Below are 25181 nucleotides of genomic sequence, written 5' to 3'. Positions count from 1 at the left end.
TTTATTAACAGGATCAATTAGTTAACTGATTTGACAATGCATGTGCTGCTTCTCTTCTTGGAGAGTCATAATTAAAGTCATAGTGCAGGCATAGATGACTTATATATTATAACATATATCTAATGAACCTCACTGTCAACTCTAGAGGCTGCCTAACACTCACTGTTTCACTGTATCACCAATTTTCTCTGCTGAAGCACTCGTCTGAATCTGTCTTTGTAAACAGGTTGTTTTGTATAACAGTAGCATGAATGTGCTGTATGTGTGTCTAGCTGCCTACCAGGGCAGCCTTGTTCTGAAGGCTCTGTCAGTATAGTGTGCTCTAGGTGCACAGTGAGGCCTCCTGTCTGTCTGCCTTGCTGACCTACACTGGCACCCACCATATGTGCCCTTCTTCACGCCTTCTGTCACTGTCACACTACACGCCACGTATACTGGTGGTGGTTGTCTGATTCTCCCTTTTCAGCCTCGTTATCTTTCCGCCTGAATCTCTCTATTGCTCTCATGTATTGAGGAAGGATGATAATGCACACTGAATCAGATCCTGTTATTGTTGCTTTATTGTAAACGTGCCTATATATTTTGGTAAAATGGTAAAATGTATTGTTGGTTATTATTATCTTTTTTAATAATTCTTTGTGCTGATGACTAAATGTAATCAACAAAACTGACTTATTTCCTTTGAGTGTATTTACTGGTCTATTATTTACAATAGCTACCTATTATTAAAAAAAAGTATAACTAACTGTTAAAAAAGAAACAATCGCCAGCAGTTGTTCATAAAGTAAATAAGGGCTGTTTTTGTGCATTGCCTAGTTCTATTGTAGTGGTCAATGGAAGATGTATGGCTTATGGATTTATGGTTAGATACAAAGTCACATAAGTATTAACTTATCCTGCATGAGATAAAGGGAAATAATGAACCAGGAAGCCATGGCATTGCCATGAATGTGCTGATGGGCAGCATAGTATCTGTGCTTTTTCTTTAAAACTGGTGACACTGTCTTTAAGTCAACACAGTAGTGGCCACACTTGGCTGACCGATGTATTGACACATTCTGGCATTCCCACCTGGCTTTGCACCAGTGCTTTTCACACCATGGCCCAGTGGAGCAGCTAACTCCCCGGTAGCCCTGGTAACACTGGGCCTGGGCAATTTGGACAATAATTAAGCCATAAATCTTCCATTGACCATATTAAAAAGGGCTGCACCAGATTACGCCACCCACCGTCTGAGTAATGTGGTTCACTTCCACAATCAGCCAGTTCACCTGATAAGAAACCCATTCGGTCCCTCTGCCTCTCGATAGCATTAGTGGCCAAAGCTCTGCAGCTCACCTTGAGTTAATGAAATGCCTGAACAAATATGTCCTCTGGAATCTAATAAACTTAACCACAATGGGATGCAATATGGCATAAACAGAGGGAATATGGAGATCACATATCTTTTGTTCAGTGCAATGCTGAATTCTCTCACACAATACTGATACAATAAAATTGATGATACAGCAGCTCTACAGTAAGCTAGCAAATAAAGGCACACTATACGAAGCTATCTGTTAGTAGTTGGTAGTGGTTTCATAATCTAAAGTATAACTAATGTTTACAGACACAATTGTTATTGTAAATTATTTGCATCTGTAAACATTAGCTATTTTTTAATCCAGGAACTAATTTAAAGACTCTACTGCCATAATATGATATACATATTATGAATTACATATAACCATTTACAAATTGTTTACAGTTTAAACGCAGTCCTAGGTGTCCTGAAGTCGGTTCTACAAGTGATATGCCTATTTAAAAATACAATTCCAAAGTGTTTACCGAGTAGCGTTTTAGGCATGACCAAATTTAAACAGGTTGCATTAAACAAATTACTTCTCATAAATATTGGTTGCTACTAAATAGTAACACCATATAACTCTTAGATAATTAACTGAAAAAAACATTTACATTAACTTGCTAATATATTAGCCTTTTAGAGTAACCAGATCATGTGGAGGTAGACAGAACTTAAAAAAGGACTTAAAAGCCAAACTTAGCAATGAATTTATAAACAACTGACTTAGGAAATGAAACATGTACTGTGTGTGTTCTTGTGTGTGTGAGAGGCTCGTCTATCCAACCATGTAGCTCTCAGGCTCTGAAGATGAAATTGCAGGATGTTGTACTGGACAGTCTATTAGTACAAAATTACATACTGCCTCTCGGCTGTCAATCAAATATTTGATTAAACTGCATGGTGGGAATGTGGTCTCAGCAACAATTTTACCCGCCATATAATAATGAATGTCGGCAAACTAAGGTAAAGGGTAAGGAGAGAACGTGGGAAAGGACGAGAGAGAGAAAAACAAGAAGATGAAGTAGGAATTGGTTTGAAATGGTAAATTGGTTTCAAAGGATATATGTGTGCTCTGAAATGAGGGTCTTCTTTAAGCACAGAGAGGGGTATGAACAGTCTCAAACCTAACTGTGTCAAGACTACTACTAACTGTTGTCTAGTGGGCCAAAAGTAAGACACATTTTCCCCCTCTTGCCTTGAGTAGGTGAAATGCACCAACGTTACAAATAATATATGAACAAAACACATAATACATCGGCAAACAGGTGACCCCTTTACTGTTTTCTAGTAACTATGCAGAACTTAAAGAGGCCTGGGTTCTCTTTTTTCTATAACCCGATGCCTAAATGACTAGAGTAACTGTAATACTGTACTTAAAACATGATTTAACACAAATGGCCTACTACTGTTGGGAAACAGTGCTTGGGGAAAAGATTGAAAAGCAGTATATGCACAAGCACAAAATGAAATACATTTAAAATCCCAATGCTTAGTTTAATAAAGTCTAAACTCGGGATCTGAAGCAAATCCTGCAAGACTAGATCACTTAATTTAGTTCCCAGTTTGTATGTTTGTTGGGTCACAATGTAATGCACATCTCTCCTAGTGTTCTCATACACCTTATATTTGCAAGACCAGTGTCGCCACCCTATCTTGTCAGAGCCGACAACATTATTGTACCACAGACACACCCTCATGACAGAAGGCATCAGATTTGCAACTGTTTGCCAATTAATCCGCTAATGTAGATGTAGTACTTATAGTTGAGTCCTTAGTTATGACTCATTGTTACAAACATTTTTTGGAAGTGCATCAAGGCTTCTGCATACTCAACACAATACAAGTTTTGGGGGAATTAGTCATATGCTTCTAAAATAGACTGGAATTCCATTCAGCTCAGCATCCTTTGTGTGGCATTACAGTGTGTAATCAAGCGCCACACTTCCCAGGGCAATCATGTCCATTATCACTGAGGAACTGTCGCCAACCACCTACGAGGGAGTTGATACGCCCCGCGGGTAATAGAGTGTGATGGGTGCTTGATTGGGTATGGTGAGAAGTTTTGCTCACATCTCAGACTACCCACCCTCATGCACACACACACACACACACAAACACACAGACACACAGACACACTTACTTCACACCAACAAGTCATAGCTGAGGACAGCAACAATCCACACAAAATATGAGACACACTTTCACGCCATTCACTTTGAATTTACATATTTATGTATCCTTTTCACGGTACATTCCAGCCTCTGGTCCAATGCAAGCTAACTGGGGCACTGATTAACACGCCAAACACGTAGACTAAATTTCCGTACACTCACCTACACTCTTAATCTACCGCTTTCATTCCCAGTGTAGTGAGGGAGGTGCAGAACTGCCTGAGGTGATTAGGGGTGACATGATGTTTATGTAACCTCCAAGCCTCACAAACCAGATGCAATTATGGGCTCCTGGTCCCTGTGACCCCAGCTCTGTAGCGTAACACCGCAAAAACTGCGATCCCGTGTCCCAGGGGTGAGCCCTCGTTTGGCCGGGTGATGGGGGAAGGTGGGAGAGTGGAGCGGGGGGCGAGCACCAGTTGAGTTCTTTTCACAGCTTCCTCTAGCGGGAACTCTTGCCGCCCTAATCCAAAGTGACGGGCACTTCAGTGGAGAGGGCGCCGAGCCCCCCAATTTCCGCCAGAAACCCCACTGCAGGGGGAAGCAGAGAAGCCAAGGGGTTGGGGTGGCAGACTTATTGTGGCCCAGTGACAAAGAGCGGGGCAGGGGCCTCATTACAACGCTTAACTGCACTCACAGGCCCTCATTAACCCACCACACCAGTGACTCAAATCAAAACAGACAATAAAAAGAGGTCGCCGTTTGAATAGAGACCTCCGTTTCAGTGTGACTTGGAGATACAGCATTGTAACCAACTACTTTATGGAACTCTTACACAAATAGATTTCTGTGAACGCTGAGGTTTTGCTACAATGGGTCCATTTACGTGAAGAAATCTCCTCTTAAATGTGTTCGTCCGACTTGTATACCCTTCCTGTTTGAGTGCTTCCATGTAGGCATTTGGACATCTGGGAATTCCAGAGGAAAGTAATGAGAGAGTGAGAGCGTAGTTGCAAAAGCAATATGTCCGCTGCAATAAAAGCACAGTAACACAGTGCTTTAGGTGGCTCAGTCAGAGAAGACTGTCCTCAGTGCAGAGCGACGGATGATGAGAGATGACAGGCACTTACGTATGTTGCTAATAGGATGCAAAGCCAGTGCAAAGATAAAGCCCGGCCTATATCCCCCCTGCTCATCAGTGCTTGGGGGAGAAAGGCTTGGCACGGCAAATGATGCGTTTCATAGAGACAATTAAAGAGCAAATCAATGCTGCTGCCTCTGTGAAATAATTAAAGATGTGGCCAACCCTCACCGCAACCACAGAGTGGAAAGCATGCAAAGCTCCAATGCTTGCAGACGGGAGATTGAAGGAGATTTTGAGGTATATTTCTGGGAGATCCTACAGATTAAAAAGTTACCCCCGTCGCCAAGGGGTACCTGTTTTTGATTAGGCCTCGTAACAGACTGGGATACTGGCTTCTTTGAAGTATTGTTTTAGTTTACAAGGTAGATTGTACATATTTTCTATATAGCCATATACTAGGCGTACAATACTAGACTGTGCGCATACTTTGTTAGAAAAAAAAAAGCCGTAATCACTGCACAGTAGATGAAGTGTGCAGACAGCAGCTAGCCCGCTCTCAGCTCCACAGTCTGAAAAATCATAATGGTGAGGTCACAGTGTAAAGACCAACAGGCCATCACATTCTGTCTGTCGCATCATCAACGGCACTCTCCTTCCCATTCGAGAGCCCTTAATCTACATGCATCACCATACAGGAGAGAGGAAAGGAACTTCAGCCAGCGGAGAGGTCTGTGCACTGTGCATTATGTGCTTGTAGGGAAAGAGTTTGATAAAGAGGTACTGTAGTGTAAAAAAACGACCGGAGCGGCACAGAAATAGGCATGGAAAAAAAGGAAAGAGATGGGGGTTCAAATAGAAGGATAGAATAAAAGAGGTTCAAAAGAAGTAAAAAAAAGAGAAGAGAGGGAACCACGTGGGGGGAATAATAAAGTGCATTAAAAAAAAGACAGATGGGCTCACTTACCAGCCTGGTTAGTGGTAATGTTGACTGAGGAGTACTGAGGGGAGTAGGGGCTCTGATCTGACACCCCGTTGACAGCCTGCACCTCGAACGTGTACTGCGTGTGGGCCAACAGGTCGCTGATGAAGACGCGGGATTCGGTCAGACCCAGCTGACGAGGCAAAAACTGCACGTTGTCCCCGCAGCGGGTGCAGCCTCCCCGCCCTCCACCGCAGCTCTTGCAGATGATGTTAAAGACCACGTCCTCGCGACCGCCCGAGTCCCGCGGAGGCAGCCACTCCAGCATCACAGAGGTTTCATTCACGCTAGAGATGACCGTCTGTGGGGCTGAAGGGACGGCTGGAAAAAAAGGACAAGAGAGAGAGATTCGATAGTGAACACTTGAGCGGTTGATATAAAAAGAAAAAAGTTGTCTGGAAGGGAGCTCTTTCATCAGGCAGGTTGTTGTGTTAATTGGTCTTAAATGCAGATGGGACGCCATGTTGAATGAAATGCTGTATATGCTATATATATATATATATATACAGTATATATATATATATATATATATATATATATATATATATATATATATATATATATATATATATATATATATATATATATATATATATATATATATATATATATATATATATATATATATATATATATATATATATATATTTGTAGGGTCTATCATTTTACCCATTTAATCCAAAAATATGCATGTGTTTATTATGAATGATGAAAAAAAATACAACTTAGTAAAAAAGAAACCTTTAATAAAAAGTTACAATTAATTGTTTTACCAAGTTTTCAAACCTACATTTATAAAAAAATAAATGTATACCTCTTGGAATAAGTGGATAGCACAACTGAATGATATAACATAGCTTTTCATGCTGATATGGTGAACATGTTAGCAGCAACAGTTGCCGATTTACATATCCTGTATATATAGAGTCATGTTTCATGGCCACCTGGTGAGTTTTTTTAAGCTCTGTTTTTGGTCTCCATTAACTCTTAGGGGAAATAAAGTGCTGCTGTTAGCTGGTGAATGCTTCTCAATGTTCGCCGGCTAGTCTACAACTGTGTCTGTGGGTTAACAATCACTTTTTAAGTAAAAGCAGCTGACTGCTGCTCCTGCTGCTGCTGCTGCTGATGGAGACTAAGTTGATGAGAGACACACAAGAGTACCGGCTGCACAACCAAAACAATTAGCTAAAACTCAGGAGAACTGCAGAGTGGGGTGATCATTGCCTGTGGGTTCAACACTTGATATAGTCTCAGTCATGTGATCCATTGTTAATGTAAAAATATGCGTACAGCCACTTTAAGGTATCCTCAATATACAATTGATTTAAATTAATGTATAGTTACCTGCTATCCTGTTTGCTAGGTAGCAGTGTTGTGTACTTGATGGCGTAGAGGGTATAATTACCAACTCTACTTAAATAACCCCTACACACAAAACTCACTAAGATACTCTAGCCTCTTTGAGGTCTGAGCTGACTCTGTTCCAAGCTGGCACTGCCTCCTCCCTCGGGATGCCCGTTTATATTCTCTCATTTTTCATGCTGGTGTCCAGTCTGTCAAGTGTTTTCTTAACATCTATTCTTGACAATTTTCTCATGGAGCATCGTATAAAGTTACTGCAGCGGAGAGAGAGAAACCTACTGTTTCTCCTGTTGAGACATTCTTAGCAGCTAGGCATTACGGGGGTGGAAACTTTCCACATGGGGGCTACATGTGGAGTGACAGGCCAAACAAACAAACAATGAGCGCTGTTTATCTTTTACAGCCATGTGCACCTAATTATGGAAGACATACCCCTCCAGGACTAATGAGATAAACAATTCCACTCCGCCCACCACATCCTAAATCTGAATCGATCACTTCTTATTTAACCTCTTTTTAATTGGCCGCAATTAACAGATCTCCGGCTCTGGAAGGAGGCCCATTGCAGCGCCCCCTTTCTTGGTGTCTCTCACACATGGAAACATAACTCCTCCTTGGCATCTCCTTCCCGGGGAGGAGGACTAATATCCACTCCCCATTAGCTGGCGGGGCCGCTCTGATGGGACCGTTCCCTCGCTTTAATCAGGCCCGGGCCCTGCTGCGCTTAATGCGGGTGACGTGACGCTGTTGCTTTCTCATTCACAACAGCTGCTCGACTCCCAGAGCAAGGCTTATGCAAATCTCCTTTGTTGGAGACCATCACATCTTTTTCCCTCCTCTCTCCCTTTTCAACACGGGCAGAGAGGCAGAGAGTGAGGGAGAAAATAAAAAACACTACCTAAAACGTTGAAAGGGGGCTTTTTTTCTCTCACTCAACCCCGTTTTTGTTTTATTTAGACCACACTCTATGCACCCGTTCTCTGTCCTTCTTACACACACACACACACACACACACACACACACACACACACACACACACACACACACACACACACACACACACACACACACACACACACACACACACACACACACACACACACACACACACACACACACACACACAAACCCATTCCGTTTCTCTATAATTTCTTATCCTTCTTATCCTTTCTTCGCGTCTTCCCCTTTACGCTTTACCCCTCCCTCGCCTAATTTTGCTTGGGTCTATCCTTCTGTCTCTCGCTCTCCCTCTCTCTCTCTCAACCTCAATGTCAGCCTCAAATTCAAATTCAAATTTCGAACAGCTTCATTGGCATGACAAGAGAGCGTCTTGCCCTGGCTCATTCTCCCCGCCTGCCCCCTCACAAAGCTATCCGCGCCCTGGCCCAGTAACCTCTGGTCTGGCTCGGAGTACGGGCTGTGTGATGTTGAGGAGGGGCAGCCGACGGCCTTGTGTTTTGGGTCAGATCTGGGGACGGCCACACTAAGGGTATGTCAGCGTCGTGTTTGTGTGAGGGACAGCTCTGACAGGGTTTCTCTGTTTGGAGTTACACAGACTACCACTGTCCTTTGATCCCGGGCTCTTCTGCTTGTGGGTGTGAAATGTGTATATGTCAAAGAGTTTACACTTGAAATCAAAGAGTTTGTGGCTTACGTATGCATGTCTGTGTATTATGTTTGTGTGTGTGTGTGTGTGTGTGTGTGTGTGTGTGTGTGTGTGTGTGTGTGTGTGTGTGTGTGTGAGTTACGAGTTTGCACATAACAACTTCAGTACTATACATACTTGTGCAGGGCATCTGGAGGGGATCGGAGTCGGTGCGATAGTATCCGTTGCGGCAAACGCAGTTAATGGCCCCTTCACTGGTCGTACGGCTGTTGATGGGACACTGTATACAGGGTTCATCTCCTTGAGTCGGCTTGAAAAAGCTTGACGGGCAGGCTAAAAGACAGAGGAGGAAGACAACTTTGAATAAAGACGTGAAAACCACTTTTTTTTAAAAGCATAATCAATACAGATTGACTTTATTGCATCAACAACGTTCATATATGGGAATCTGAACAATTGAACTTAAATGACAATGTCAAGGTTCTAGGGCTTCAACAATAGTTTTTTTAGAATGAATTCATAAAATGTGAATGGAAATGTAAAAAATCATAGTTTGTCACAGTCTGAGTTTACAGCTCGCTTGATCTCTTTTTTGAGCAACAATCCAAAACTGAACTATATTCAATTTATGAAAATTGAAAACTAACATATTTGTCACTTAAAGTGTGTTATATGTAACATGTAATAGGCAGCATTTAGTATGTGGGAAAAAGAGAAACATTCCATATAAAAGATTATTTCCATGGTTTCATATTTATTTCATATGACATGTGCTTTTTGTCAAGCTATGTTTTTCAGGTAGTTGGTTAACATCTTGGGGTACAACAACAGTCGTGGCCAGATTGCAAGACAACACACAAAACACAGGCCGTGAATCCGACATATAAATATACATCAGCCCAACGGACATATAAATACACCAGTGAAGCCTTGCATGTGAAGCAACTCTCTGCAGATATGGCAACATGTTGTAAGTTTGCTTTGAATTATTCACCATGCTCTAGTTGCCTGAGAATTCTCTGAAGTGCCCTGTGTTCTGTTAAGAGCCCTTTTAAGGGCCTCTCTGTGGTAACCTGGGAGGAAAGTTACATTCACGATAGAGACGAAGATGAACTTGCACACCGCAGCTGCCACTGAATTCTGTATTTGTGCGTCTGCCTGAATGTGGGTGAATCACAGGCTGAATATGGGCTGAATCTGTTTGTACGTCGCCATGCGCTTCCATCATGGCAGTGATAAACAAACTTACTTAGCTGTCTGTGAACCAGCCCCCCCCCCTTCCCCTATAAACCTTCACTGGTGAACAAATCACCCTTTTCCAGCATTTGCACCTGAACCATATCAATTGATTTTTTTTTTCTATTTTAATCACAGGCCAAACCAGCTACAGTTTTGCTTCAGGTAATCCAGTTCCCACCTGCCCCACAGATAAAGGAGAAAATACAGAGGCATTGAGACAGAGGTGTTGGAAGTACAGTAACATGAAACATTTACACACATGACGCAATGTGATTCTGAAGATAAAAGCCCTCAGGTCTGTCAGTGTTGTTTTTCTTCAGTTACAGTGTAAAGAGAATATAGTAATGTAAACTAAATAAAGCATGCTTCTGAGAGTAAAATTAGACTATTTTTTATGTTAAACATAGTACATTCACATGATTATTTAGTATGCACATATGTAATTTCTTGTGCTTGTTTAATTTAAAACAATTTGTCTTACTCGTTATGGCTCACAGGCTTTCCCCCCCATTTATAACATGACCGATGTTGTCTACGTTGTAAAGTAATAAAAACTACAGACACCGTTTCATTCTGAGCCTGTACTTGTAATTACAGCTCAACTGTAGCATCTGGGTATAGCGGAAACATCTGCAGCTGCAACTTCACTTTAAAGGGGTTTCAAATCATAAGGACGATTTAGCCCAAGTCCAAATCCCAATGTTTATATTAGACAGACACATCGCTGTACTCAGTGACCGTACAGGCCAGGGATTAATGCTGTTTTCTTCCCCCTTGTAACTCAAAGTACTGTACATTTCTCAGCGGCATTACTGTGCCCTGACTAAGGTGCACTAAAACAATATTGTTAAATATGCTTTCAAAACAATTTACAACTGTGGAAAGGGAATCAATATAAAAAAAATGTTTGTTGATACTAAATCTATCAGTCTAGCTGTATCAATGATTCAAAAAGAGAGTAGAATTGGTTCAATATGATGGACCACACCATGTTGCTCAAAGGTGGGCATTGATAAGAAATGCTTCACTAATGTGTTTAGAAGATAAGCTGTTTTCATTAAATGCCCATTACGTCAAGCAGCTTTGACTTCAGTAAGTGGCTAAACAAGTTATTAAAAAATAAAACTGAAGCAATCTTAACTGATCTCCTCACTATGAATTAGCCTTGACATGTTTTTCTTCTCCCATGATTGATGGAGGAAAAGGTTTTTGGGTGTACAGAGCGAAACATGAGGCCTGTGGACATTCACACTGCCAGTCAACAGGGTGTGTGTGAATGAGGCCCAGGCAACGGCTATGCGAGGGGGAACTGGGATCGAACATCGGCGGCACCAGCAAGCTCTGCAGCACCAAAGAAAACAGCATAAAGAAGCAGTGGAGGGGGGAGGAAGGAGAGAGAGAGAGAGAGGAGAAGTGCAAAGATGGGAACAAAGAGACGAGAGGGGAGAGGTGGGGAATGGCTTGAGTTTGTTGGAGTTTTTCAGCCAAGGAATTCAGTGTGTTACTGTGCCCAAAGTGAATGTACGTGCTGCAACAGTTTGCACACTGTGTACAACGATTGGAAAAATGAATTGAATTTTTTTTTAAACTGATGAGCCGATATTATGTGTTTATACATGCTTAAAATTGTTCTATGATTGTATGATGGAATATTATTTATTTGTGGTGTATCGCGATTAGTTAATACTTTTTTTTTTTGGACAATTTTGCTTATGCTTTGTCATTTCTGTTCTTTCTTTTATTCTGTCTTGAACTTCATTTGTATTGTTTCACAGGTAAGACATGTAAATTAAAAAAACTAAGAAAAAAATATAGAGAAATCACATACAAACTTGAATGTCTTTTAGAACAGAGAAAAAAAGTTTGAACTCGTAATAAAAACTGACATATATTAAATGAATGTTCATGTAATCTGAGTTGTCTACTTGACGTCTTTCCTAAAATATTTAGCTTGGTGGTTGGTTTTTTCCGACATGGACCACATAAGTTGGGCTCACACAGCATTGAGATAGATGCAAATAGTGCCAAGTGCAAAACCCATTTTGCAAAAAAGTAGACAGCACTGACATTCGTTTTTAAAATGGGACATTTTAACTTTTGTTTGTTGCAGTACCGTCTTTCTCATATGTAACCTCGTAAAGATAAATCAATCCAACGAAGAAGAAAAACGTATTTGTTAAAAGCCATTTCATCCAGTTAAACAGGACACAGTGTTGTATGTCCTGGCATGTCTTTCTGCCCTGCCACTGTCATTATTTTGGGGGGAAATATTTGGGGAATTTCCACCTTATGGCATGGATGACAGATTTTAAGAGTTGTAAAATTGTCTAGTGTCAGATGTAGAGGAGCGGAGACGTGGAGAGCAGTGATTAAAAGACAGACCAGAGCTCTAATTCCCTCCCTCCCTGCACAGACTGCTGCTGTTGGGCTGTTTGATCACCATCCTGGCAGGCGTGCTCAACATGCCAGAGCTAAAGGCTGATTTTTTTTTTTTTAGATGTTCCCTAACTACTTCAGATATCCTTTTGGCAAAGAGAGTTAATTATTGCAAGAATATTCATTGACAACAGCTCCTCTGTTGTCCCTGCTTCCTATACTTCAAATAAACTACACTGCTATTTATATCAATACGATCATCAAGCCACGTTTAGCTATCAGATCTCTTGGGACTACCATTTTGGAACCAGGACAAACAGTGCAACGTGTCAATAAGTCGAGAGCAAAGGCCACGCAGGAAATTTAGGAGAATTTATAAACACTTCAGACTCAATTTAGCGGTAGCTGTGTCAAACGGTCCAGATCCCCTCCTCAAATTAGTTCCAGAAATACTGCAGGCATAGTCACTCATGAATCTTATATTTAAAAAATACATTTTGCCTAAGGGGTGGAATAGCTTCCTTCCCAGCATTGTTTGATCGTTTAAAAAAATAACTATTACACTACTTTAATCTAGCGCTGGGTCTTAAAACTCAATCTGAATAATACCTCCCCCACACACATTCCAAACCCCCAGCTGCTTGTGTCTGTCTATGTTTATGACTTAATAACATATAGTGACATACAGGCTTTAATTAGGGGTTTCTGCGTGACTCAGTGAATAAAAATAGTACGGTAGTTGTGAGAAGTAAGCGGCTCTGCCAGGGTGCTAGTCGGTTTTTATAGCAGGTAATTTGCTGGTTGTTTCAAAGGGTTTCCTGAATATTACAGCCGGAGAGATTTATAGCACATTGAAGACGGGGCCCGAAGCTAAAACCATCAGAAGCATGTGCATCTGTGTTAGGCTATTTAGGTGCGTGTGTGGCACACTACAAAAGAGAGGAGGGCGACACTGGCAGGGGGGAAGACAGAGAAGGCAGGCACCAAAATCCGCAAAATCACACACACGCACGCAGCACACACAGCACACACACAGCACATAGCATATTGAACAACAAAGCATTTGACATTTTCATCATGGCCGTCTGGGCAGTGTTTTCCTCTGCGATCCAAACCAGACAATCGACTGGCGGATAACCAGGTAATCCAGTCTAAGGCCACACCTATTGAGGAAGAACAAAAACAAAACAACCACTACACCCATTCAGACAATTTCACCCACCACCTCTCATACCACCCAACAGAGAGACTCTTTGTCCAGCAGTCTGGGACATCATTGTAGCAACATCACACCCATCCAGCCACCCCCCCTCCCCCCCCCTCCCTCTACCCCCCCGTCCCTCTACCCCCCCGTCTCCCCCAGAAAAACTGCTTTATTTAATGAACACACTATTAAAGTGTGAGACAAAGACAGACAAGGTCTGTGTATGTGTTTGGTGTTCCGGGCGTGAAAGAGAATGGGCTAGAGGGGTAAAAAAAAATCAGGTGCTAGGTTTTGTGAGCACAGCAGGAAAAAGTGCTGAAAGCGGTGAAAATGCCTCGCGTCAGAGGGATTGGGATTGTGTGTGTGTGTGTGTGTGCGTGTGTGTGTGTGTGTGTGTGTGCGGGGATGCTGGGGTATTTCCCCGTATTCCATTGTGACCAAAGAGGCCGCTACAGTGAGCAGCAGTGCACGAGGTTTGGGCCTCTATTTGCTTTGGTGCTGCCTGTAAAAACGACTTGTATGAATGACTGCAGGGACAGATCAAAAGGCTATCGTAAAGGGATGTGTTTCTTTTACAAGGTAGACCACTGTTTTTCTTCAGAGGAGAAAATTAGATTAAGTCAACCTGTTAGCTTTTCGCAGTGGCTTCCTCGTTATACCTCTTAGATCCGGCAACCACAACTACACAGTCCGTCAGACTTTAAACTGTTCACGTCTAAGTAGAGCGTAACCTTGTGAAACGACAGTCACGGCCACAGATTAACCAGAGGGGAGCAGCCAAGAGTTGTGCCTCTGTTTGCCGGGAGCGAGGACAAGCCAGCCGGTACCCCCCTCCTGCCTCAGCACTTCCATGGGGAACACAAGCTAGCACTGTTTGCAACACAGGGTCTCCGCAATTCAATTAGGAGCGCGGTCCTCCTCGCTGTCTAATTCAATCAGGCTTGTGTGAAAGCTATTAGACAACTGGCATTTGCTTCACCCCTACACACACTGGCACACAAATGAGATATTCATTTCTCCCTCTAGGTTTCCATGTCTAGTGCAATTAGCAGGTCTGGGACTCTGCGTGGCTCCTCACACTGTAAGCCGGAGCAGTGCCATCGGGGGTGACCACCAATGACCTACAAGGTGTAAATCAGGCTACTTCAAAACTCAAGGAGAGCACAGGGTCATTCAAATGGATTATTGTATAAGAAACTCCTGTCTGATGATGAGGCCTTAATTGTGCATACATTTAAGACATGTTCAACTCTGGGAATCAAGGCAGTAATTCTGTATGACCAAATCATTAAAAATGACTGGGGGGGGGAGGGGCAAAGACAGTTTCATGGGCCTATGAGAAAAATATAAATAAAAAATAATCAGCTATTTTAAGGATTACACAACGCTTTTTGAGTTTCAGAATGTTGCCTAAATCGACTTTCGAGACTCACCCAGAAGTCAGCTTTTTAACTTCAAACACATTTACTGATTCAAACATCCTTCAGACAAGCTTTCACAAGCACAAGCTGGTAGAGGGATCCCTTCCTCTGTCACTCACCATAAGGTTTCTCAATATTTTTTCTCCGTTAAAGGTTTTTTTTCGCCGGGAGTTTTCATCAGTCAAGCTTAGGGTCTAAGGGCAGAGGGTGTCATATTGTGTACTGACTTTGAAGCCCACTGAGGCAAATGGCCATTTGTGACATTGGGCTATAGAAATAAAAACTGATTTGATTTGACATCCATGCAAACGTGTGTCACTGCGGACAGGGGGAAGTGACTTACCCCTTTGTGTCCCTCAGCACTTTGCAGTTGTCAGAGAGCTTGCAGGCTCGATGCCTCTTACTCCCACCCCCACACACACGCATGCACACAAACACACACACACACACACACACACACACACACACACACACACACATCACAGGCTCCTCTGAGACAGATTAGGAGCCAAAGTGAGCAGCAGATTAGCTGGAAATGTGGAACACCTGGGAAAATGGCCTCTGAGGGGCTCCTCACAAGGATTCAGGCACAAAGCGCGCACACACACACACACACACAGGCTGTTGTTCGAAAACCCATATTTACGTCCTCCCTCCTACATATTCAAAATGTATGTACTCCATACTGTCTACTTAACGATCGATTGTGTATGCGAGGTTCGTCGGACCGTTTACACTGAAGTATACAGAAGCACTAAAGAATTTTTAAAAGTTTTTGAAAATAAGCAATGCATTGTGGGGCGGTTGAGTAGGAAAAGTATCCTATCCTTCCATGCACAAAATCTTCCCGGGAGTACTCATCTGGGCACTTCTCGCCTACACAGACTCGCATGCACCCACAATACAATTGATGTCAAAATGAGTATGAGTAGGACTTTAGTATGGCTTTTTCGATCACAGCCACACCCTACACATGTATCGTACACACAGGAAACTTCCAAACACGCAGGAAAGTGTCCCGCACATGTCACATACACACACACACACTGGCGCGCGCACACACACCCAGGGTAGCTCATTTAATTATATCTTCGTCGGATACATATACATCAACACATAAATAAGCAGAGACCATAAAGAAGAAAGCTGCTAATGAACCCCATCTGGCCACTGCCCAGAGGACAATTTCCGCCAGGGCTTAACCTCATATATGTGGCACATATACAAGGCTCACCATCACAAGCCTTGGTATTTACAAGGACAAAAAGAAGTGTGGAGCACTGTTCAGAATGTCAGTGGCCGCTAAAAATACTCTGTAAGGGAAATATTAGTCATGTAACAACTGGTGTAAATTAATTTCCCACTAACTGACCTCATTTCTTATTATCTCCTTATCCTCGGCCATAAATAACACCAGCGAGTAATGTGGCATGTACTATGATATCTGTGCCACCTGCAAAGGTTTTCCACTCCCTCGCATCGTTAATTATGAAAACATCAAACTTAGACCCATGAATAGCACAATGAATTGCATAGTTCTAAATACAAACATACCAAAAGAAGAACTGCAGCCCATTTATGAAGAATTTTGCACACACATACTGTACACATATACGCTGTGACCTACACCTTTTTCCATTATCAATTAATCTTACAATTATCTTTCAATCAATCCATTAATCGTTGATTTATTGACATTAAAGATGTCAGAAAATGTATAAAAATGCCCATTTCAGTCTTCTAAAGCTTGACACAATGCCTTCAAACAGTATTATCCGAACAACAGTACAAATCCACATATATTGATTTTACCATGATTTGTAGGAGAAAAAGTTGCAAATCTACACATTTGATAAGCTAGAAGCGGCCAATATTTGGCATATTTGCTTGATAAATGCTATAATGATTAATTAACCAATTAACTGTCAATTGACTAATCTTTTGATCACTCTAGTCATATATTAGCACGTTTGGAGTGTTAGAGAACATTGAAGCACAGTCCACGTACACACAGTGCATCTTCCCGGGACACTCAAGCTGTCTGGAGATAGTGCGTCATTCCCATGTGGCAAACGTTCGGGTTCTTGATTCAAACAACGCTTCGCAGAGTGGCCCTCTGTTCAAGACCACAACGCTCTCATGATGATCATCAGGTCATAAATACCAAAGGGGGAAAGAAACAGTGAAAACTATCTTAACCACAGTATTTCCATACTGTCTGATAACTACCATCTGTCAATCGAGGAGGAAGCAGAGATGAAAGGGGAGTATCGCTGGAGCCATGCATGCAGCACAGTAATAACGTCTGGAATTTTCACTGCTGCGCTCCTTTTTCCCTCACTTTTTTTTTCCTCTCAGCGCAAGGGGGAAAAAGAGGCACAAATGTAGAAGGGTGAAATAACAGGCATCTGAGCCAACACATGTACGCGCAGGGTAGGAATATGAACAAGGCTATGGGGGTGGGCGGTTGTGGGGGAATGGTGCGGAAAGGGTCATTTCATGCAGGCAGATCACTTGACAGCTTGCTCTCCAGAGGATGTAGAGGTCCAATCAGGTTTGCTGTTGGACCCCTCCGGTACACTGGGCTGCAGATGGCTGGGGTGTGGCAGAAGGCAGGTCCCTTTGTCGGCATTAATCTCCATTTAAGGCGGCTTGTCAACCTTTCGGGAGCCACGTCACATTGAAACGAGCTACATTGTGTTCCATTATTTGTAATGACACATCATTAACGGAGGTTCGGGGAAAAATGTCACTTAATGCATATAGTGTTATATAATGTGAAATTACGCAGTGTTCCTCCGTAAATTGTCCACCATATGAGCCTCTGTGCTCACAAGGGGTTATAATTCAGTCAGATTATTGTGTGGCGGCTTGCACAAGGGTGGAAATAAGCAGTATGCACGCCGGTGTTCAGTGGTTTCAAAATAGCCTGATTAAAATTCATTCCGCTCAATAATTTTGTGTAGCGATTAAGAATGAATTGCCTTGTGGCTCTAATTTAAGATGGCTTGATTAAACATTACTGCATCGCATGCTGTGTTCAAGAATCTTAGCTCTGTTTACACAAAAACAGCCTTCACTACTGGTTAACCCCCCACCACCAGCCACCAGTTATGTCTCCCATATTAACAGGAGTGCATACAGTTGCATAAAGTTATTCTCCCGAGAAGAACAGTCATCTGGCCTTACCTAAAATTGCATGCAAGCTCTAACCAGGTACTGAACTGTCCCTATCATGTGACACCAAGAGTCAGTTATCGTGCTCTAAGCGCTACAGTGTTGTTGGTGGGGGTAGAGGGATACACCTACTTTTCTCTCTCTTCATGTACAGCAGAGCCTGAGTGGGTGTACACTGTCTCAAATTTGAAACAGGTAGGACATAAAGAGGCTTGGGAGCTATCAGATGTCACAGTGGTATCTGTCATTGTTTAGGCAAACAAAAGGAATGTGGGCCTCCACCCTCATGGGAACAGATCACCTGCTGCACAAACAGGATGCACTGAATAGCACAGTGTCCTCAAGAAACACCCACTCACCTATGACAAGACTATACAGGGGTGCAATGATGTGTTATACCCTTGAACACACATCCTATATACCCCAAGGGACCACACCACTCATGGTGTATACCACAACTTTGAAAGGCTATGATCCATACATTTATTTTTACGATGTGTTTACAGGACTCTGCTGGGGACCCATATTGAAGTGTCTGAACACTTTATGAGTTTTGACTGGGGCTGTCAGAGCCCCAAAAGCACCCTTTTCTCAAGTACGGCTAGTTGCTAGGGCAACAGAGCCATTGCCATGTAAGGCAGCTTCCCCGCTCCGTTCCGCAGGCTGCTCCCAGACCTTACAGACCTGATCACAGCCTCAGACTGCTGATGACAGTGGGACAGGGTGACTGAAGGTAGAGGAGGAAGAGAAGCCAGACTAATGGTGGGTGAATAACCTCAGTGACCTGCTGAATGTATTGAAGTGGATTGGTCTAGAATTCACACAAGTGTCTTTACAGAAACAGGAGGCCATACAGGAGGAATTAGACTTCACAGTCCGTGAAATGAACGACCCCGCTAAAGTTGCCTTACTGTTGCTGGGATTTATAGAATATCATCAACGTCATGCTGATTTTAATCTTCCTTATCTGGTCCTGCTTTTCCTGCCTGAGACAACAGCTCCAGTAGCTGGTATCCTTGCCACAGGTGAGAGGCAAAGCAGGGAGACAGGGTGGTAGTGGTAGTGTGGGGAGGGGGGGGGGGGTGGGCTTTGTGCCTGGAGGCAGATGTAGGAAATAGCTGACAGAGGCAATCACTAGTCTGTATGTGTGTGTGTCTTTCTGTGTCTGTGTTTGTAAAGGACAGCACAGTGAGCAGAGAGAGCAAAACAGAGTGAGAGAGAAAAAGTGGAGAGAGGGGGAAGGATGGGGGGGGCTATACCAGAATCCAGACAAAGGCAGCAAGCAGCAGCTCCGAGCTCAGTGACAGAGGCTCCCTAAGGTGCAGTGTAGCTGATGGACAGGTGGCATAAAGGGACTGCGTGTTGTCCAGTCACTAGGAACAAGGGAGGTGTCACAGGAAAAAGGGGGGAGGAATGAAGGGAGAGAGGGGGTGGCATCGCAAGGAGCAGCTGGTGCTGAATCCTGTCACTGTCCCTGTGTAACCCTCCAATGCACACATGCAAACACGCAGAACGAACACACACACACACACACACACACACACACACACACACACACACACACACACACACACACACACCTCAAACAAGGCACAAAAGATAAACAGTACCATGAGCTGGACCGTGAGTATCATGTTCATAGACAGGATTTTCTATCTCCAGCCATCTCTCCCTGGAGTGTATTTATTAAAGATTATATCAGTGCTTGTGACCACAAGCATTTAATGAGGCAGCAGGGAGTCTTAGTGAATCCTATTATCCATCTGATCTACAAGAAGAAGAAAAAACAACAGCTGTATTATGCCTATTTTGCACGCATGCATGCATCCAAGAAACACACACACACACAAACACACATAACTTTAGAGTCACATTACTTCAGTTGGATACGAAGGGGGAAACTCTCAATGAGCAATTTTATTGTGTCCTCTTCTCGAACATTTAATAGTATCTCAGACTGCAAAGTTGAGCTTTTAGGGAAAAATAACTTTTAAAGAGTTTCATTAATTGTCTCAAAACTTTTTTTAGGACTTGCCAGTTGAAACTGTGAGAGGTAAATTATCTAATCATGTGACCCGAATCCGGCTTGTTTGACAAATGGATAATATGCTTATTCAAGCGGTGACTTGCCAGTGAAGACTAAAACCATAACAACTCATTTCACCTGATATCATGACTCAAGCATGCAATCTCAAGGAATGAAATCACACACACACATAAATACCCTAACCCCCCTCCCTGCACCATTACACCTGTACCTGAAAAGGCTTGTATTGTTGGGAGGAGATTCATTTGAAGAATGGCTGCTATTTAGAGGTGGCATATATTAAATAGCCCAATCACGGCTGCTGAGTTAGGTGGTGGCCTCAGCAAATGTATACTTAGTGAATGGATCGACTAATTAGCCTTTAAATATGTCATTGATTCATCTAAAACAAGGGATCCCTGAGCTATTCATCCGGCCGATCTGTGTCTTCCCCTCTTCCACAACCACATCCTTAACCCTGATAAAAGAGGGGTTTGGCTGGCTGTTCTCCCTTCCATTTGTCCTAATCAATGGAAGCTGTTCAGCCCAGACCCAGGGGGTCAGTGAAATGAAGTACCCAGCTCACACAGAGAGGGATTGGGCCAACGCTGGGGCACGGGGGGGATAGGCAAGTCCTCTGTTACCTTGGCAACTCCACTGCTGCTGAGTATTCCCCAATATATATTCCTTCAGTCCAACCCTTCTCCCCTTGTTAGGATGGTTTGCACCAAAATGGCTGCTCTCTCTAAGAATATTGCTTTGTGAGCAGTACAGTGATTTCTCACATGGAGGCTTAACGTATTGGATTTAGACTACACATCATCATCCCCCCACACACTGCCTGCCCATGACAACACATCAGGGAGCTACAGGTACAAATCCCTTGATGATTATGTATTTCGGTAATGAAATATGTACTTACCTAATAAAATGTATTACAATATATTTAAGTATCTTTTCTGGTTTATTGTTAGATTTCGTTGGATTTCCTCAATGCATTAGTTTTAGACCAAGTCCATAAGTACTGCTACAAAAAAACAAAAAGAAGTGTATGTGTCTGGTTGCGATGTTTGCGTGTGGACAAAAGACCAAATGGCACAGATAACAATGGTATAACAATGGTTACGAAAGAACCAGTGTGGACATGGCTTTACTGACTTTCACTTTCTGCTTGGAAATGTTGTCTCATGCTCCACCAAGTGTTGGCAATCCAGACCTCAACAAATGGGATTTAAAGAGAGGGAGGATGCAGTGGTTTCTTTTTCTGTATATGTATATTTTTTTTCCTGCCACACCTAAAAAAGGATTGATTTCAGTCTTGATGCGATGTAAAGTTATTCCACAGTTAAAGCCTAAATGAATTACTTGATGCGGTAAACTGACTTGACAGTTTTAATTGTTTGTTTCGTCACACCCCTGCTAATAGCGTAGTGGTTGAACCATAGTATATTTAAAACAGTTGTTTCATTCTATGCCTTTGTTTAAGTTGCTGGCTCACATCCTGACAGTTGGTGTTTTTTTGATCCCTAATTAATATGTGAACGAGAGTCCTTGAGTCAGTCATATACGTCAATCATTCTTATGACTCACATTCTTGAGTCATACATGTCACACACATATAACCTTAATGCAACCCCTCTAGCCTGAAGGCATAGCTTCCCCCTTGGCATGGCTTGGCACATTCCGCCAATGCATATCTGACATATCCGTACAGGCCGGCACATATCATCTTTGATGTTAATGCTGAGGTGCTGAAAAGGTCATTGTAAAAATATAATGGTATAGTAGATGCATCTACCTTCTGGGGATAGCTACTGTTCTTACCCATAAGCTGTCATGTGAGTCATATAAACTATATATGTTTGTGCCCTCTGCAGGCAAGTCATTTACAATAGAGGGCAGTTAGGAACTGTTCAATCCACATTTACATTTACTTCTATTGTGAACACATGCCAGTCAGGGTCAAAATATGGCTCTGTGGCCATAATGCTCGTCAAATGTTAAGTGAGTTGGAATGGGTAAGGGCCCGCAAAAGGGAGACTGGCAGATTAGTCTTGGGTTCCTGGAGGCAGCAGGATTATCCCAGAGAGGCTGGTGGGGGTCATGTCACTCTAGGCTAAAACCCCAATCCAAAGCAGACCTGGAAGAATTGCCATGTGCACAAAATCTTTACACATGTTTTAACCTGACTGTATTACCATATAGGTGTGTTTTTTCTACAATGAATGCAGGACTAATGTAAATGTGTTTAACATGCGTGTCTTAATGGATCATGATTTTTTTAAACCTGATCATCTCCTGCTCCAAACAGATTACTGTGAATAGGGTAAAATAGTGTGCTAATACTTTTTCAGCCGGTCTGGCACAGACAATGAGAAAAGAGCAGGGGCACAGACACTGTTAGTCTTGCTTTGCAGCGTGGAAGTTTGATGAGGAAATTGGAAGGGCATCCATCCAAGACCTACAATGTGTGGACCTCTGCCAACTCCCTTAGCCAGAGACATAAGCAATTGATTAAAACATAAGGAAAGTCCTCCTTGCAGTACTGTGCATACTGATTTGTATTGGCTCTTTTCTAAGGCTACAACAACAGTCTTTGATAAGAGTATCAGATTTCAAATGTCTGATCTGGTTTCATGATAAGAAGCTGCCACATCTGACGGCATCAACATGAGATATTTTGAGACAGAGATGTTTTTTTTAGTATCTAACCATTGACTGCTATGCTTTTCAGGACAGAAGACCAAGAAAGAGTATGACCTGTAGGGCACCACCATGGGCCTCCTAAGAGGTCAAATACCTTCTTATCAGCACAATAACAGGTTCTGGCTTGACAAGCTCAATTAGCCAGCGCTTAGTGCAGTGTATGAGGAGACCACGCTCTCAGCACGAGGCCCATATCAACAGAACCAGGGAGATGACAGACGAGCCCAACCCACAAAGGCCTGATTGTGGCGGTGGCTGGAAGGTCGGTGAATGGGTAAAGAGGGAGGAAGGACTTATGTTCTCAGGGGGTTTGTGATGTGGCTGATAAGAATCTCCCAGCTGAATGGCAATGCCAAGTCTTCTGGATAAATTACCTCCTTCCTCAAATGAGCATAATAGGAGAGAGTGCAGATATACGAGTTCTGAATGAAATATTTTCTTACAGCTTGCAGCCCACCTTTTAAATGGCAATGAATTATTTGGAAGGCCAACAAGATAAACAGTGAGGTGTTTGGGTATGACACTGAAGTGTGTTGGTAAAACATTGACAGCATTTCTGGATGTCAGCTCTCTTACATAGCACGACAGTGTTCCTGTTGATGCCCGTCCCTCTTGCAACACCACACTGATAGGACGCAGCACGTAAGAGCCATGATTTCAATCATAGTCGTTCAGTAACGGGAAGCCTGCCTGCTGGCATGGTTTGCACACAGATGGAATTTAAGCTATCTTTTGCCAAGCTTTCATTGGCCTTTTTCCCCATTGCCACACTTTAATAGCAGTGAGGTACAACATTGCGAATGATCCATACTTAATCATGCTGCTTGCAGGCCCAGCTGATTCTCGTAAGCACACAACTTTGCATGAAAAGATGAAGGAAATTGACCTAGACTCTCTAAGATGTCAGTGTTTTTAATAGGTTTTTTTCCTGGTTACAGAAATGGGTCTATTTAGGATTGTTGCAGTGTGAATTGATTTGCTTTATTTTTTAGTGCTATTTTAATTTTGTCCCTGTGTGTTTGTCTGTAACTGTGGTTCATTGTGCTGCTGCCTGTCTTGGCCAGGTCACCTTTGAAAAAAAGATTTTTAATCTCAATAGGTTTTTTTCCTGGTTAAATAAAGGTTAAATAAACAATTTGCAACGTGATGAAATAAAGCATCTTCTGACATCGACGGCCTTGAAAGCATTCAAAAACATTGAATGCTGTTTCATGAGAAAATGCAATGGTAATACGTGCTTGTACAGGGTTCCTGTATAGAAGACATACGGGTACTAATCTTGCCAAGATGCCATCACGATAATGGTTTCTTGGCATATGCAGCAGACAATGTTGTGTCTACCTCTGCTCAGAACATGTAGCTGTGTCTTCTTCCTCCTGCAGCCTCAAGACAAAGTGCGCACAAGAAAAACTACTTAACTACAAGCAATCTGTTGAAATAGGTCATAATGGTGGAGGCATGCTGTGAATGCACCGCGTCCCCCAAATCAATAGGATAATTGCTATATTTAGAAAGAAGGTCGCATGGAGTTATCAAGGCTGTAAGAATGAGAGACTATAACGAATCAGTTCTGAGCTTGAGTGGCGTCTCGCTTATTTTAGATGCAGATGGCTCCAAAATGTCTTCTCTGGTGAGAGTTTATCTCCATGGAGAGGTGAGATATCCCTCATGGTGGCTGAAAATGTCACATTCTGCTCAGTGTCAATGTCATAACATTACCCTTCAAGGTGCTACATTGAGACAATATCTGATGTATCCTATGCAGAGGGGCTTTGTTATTTTAATCACTAATGATTAAAGGGATTGAAAAAGTGGATAATCTTTCTTTTGTGTCTGATCGAAAGATGAACATTTACTAGAGCGTTCAGCATTTCATAAATTGCAGTTAACCTTACCATTGTGCACATGTAAGTCACCTAAGAGCTTAAAGGCTAAAAATATAGGTAACACTTTACAATAAGAAATAGATTTTGTGTACCTTATTGTAAAGTGTTACCAAAATATAATTGTATATTTAATTATTTTCCTAAATTATCAGATACATTTTCCCCAATGATGAGCCACAACTCTATTTTTGTCACAGGTTTGCTTGGTCTCTTTAAAAGTCATATACTGCAAATTTTTCTAAAGTCAAAATGAAAACATCACTTTGAAAACTTATTTTGCACCTACCGTATATTTTTAAGTGAGACGTGGCATCAGAATAAACTGAGACAATTCATATCATGCTGTAAGCGGAGAGGAACTTATACCTTTGCCAAGTGAATAAAATCATGTAGTGCGGTTAGGAGAGACATATTATACACAGGTCTTAAATGTGATCTCTTCCTCCAAAACTCTTATCTCTTCCTTTCTGTCTCGCCAGTTCCCTGTCTCGTTTTAACTACCGTATATCAGTATCCTCATGAGCTGCCTTGTTTCTGCCAAAATCTTCAGCATCGTTGTGACTTTGCACGTTAGAAAAGACGCTCAGACAAAGGGAAGGCAGAATCAAAACAACCTCATTAATAACTGAAACTAATGTATTCCAGGCAGTTCTTTAAGC

At 42.4% G+C, this 25181-nt stretch overlaps 1 protein-coding gene across 2 annotated transcripts in view; it reads right to left on the bottom strand.

The window, feature by feature from the left end:
* Positions 1-25181, bottom strand: part of ephb2b (eph receptor B2b) — a 119137-nt gene that overhangs the window by 28172 nt on the left and 65784 nt on the right. For both annotated transcript variants that reach the window (XM_080025658.1, XM_080025659.1), the window contains exons 4-5: positions 8665-8820; positions 5505-5840 (exon numbers count right to left, since the gene is read on the bottom strand). In XM_080025658.1, coding sequence (XP_079881784.1) covers positions 5505-5840; positions 8665-8820 — 492 coding nt within the window. The remainder of the gene's footprint in view (positions 1-5504; positions 5841-8664; positions 8821-25181) is intronic.

This window comes from Ammodytes marinus (genome assembly GCF_949987685.1).
Source record: "Ammodytes marinus genome assembly, chromosome: 4".
Lineage (NCBI taxonomy): Eukaryota > Metazoa > Chordata > Actinopteri > Uranoscopiformes > Ammodytidae > Ammodytes > Ammodytes marinus.
This window is presented reverse-complemented; position numbering and strand designations above follow the sequence as displayed.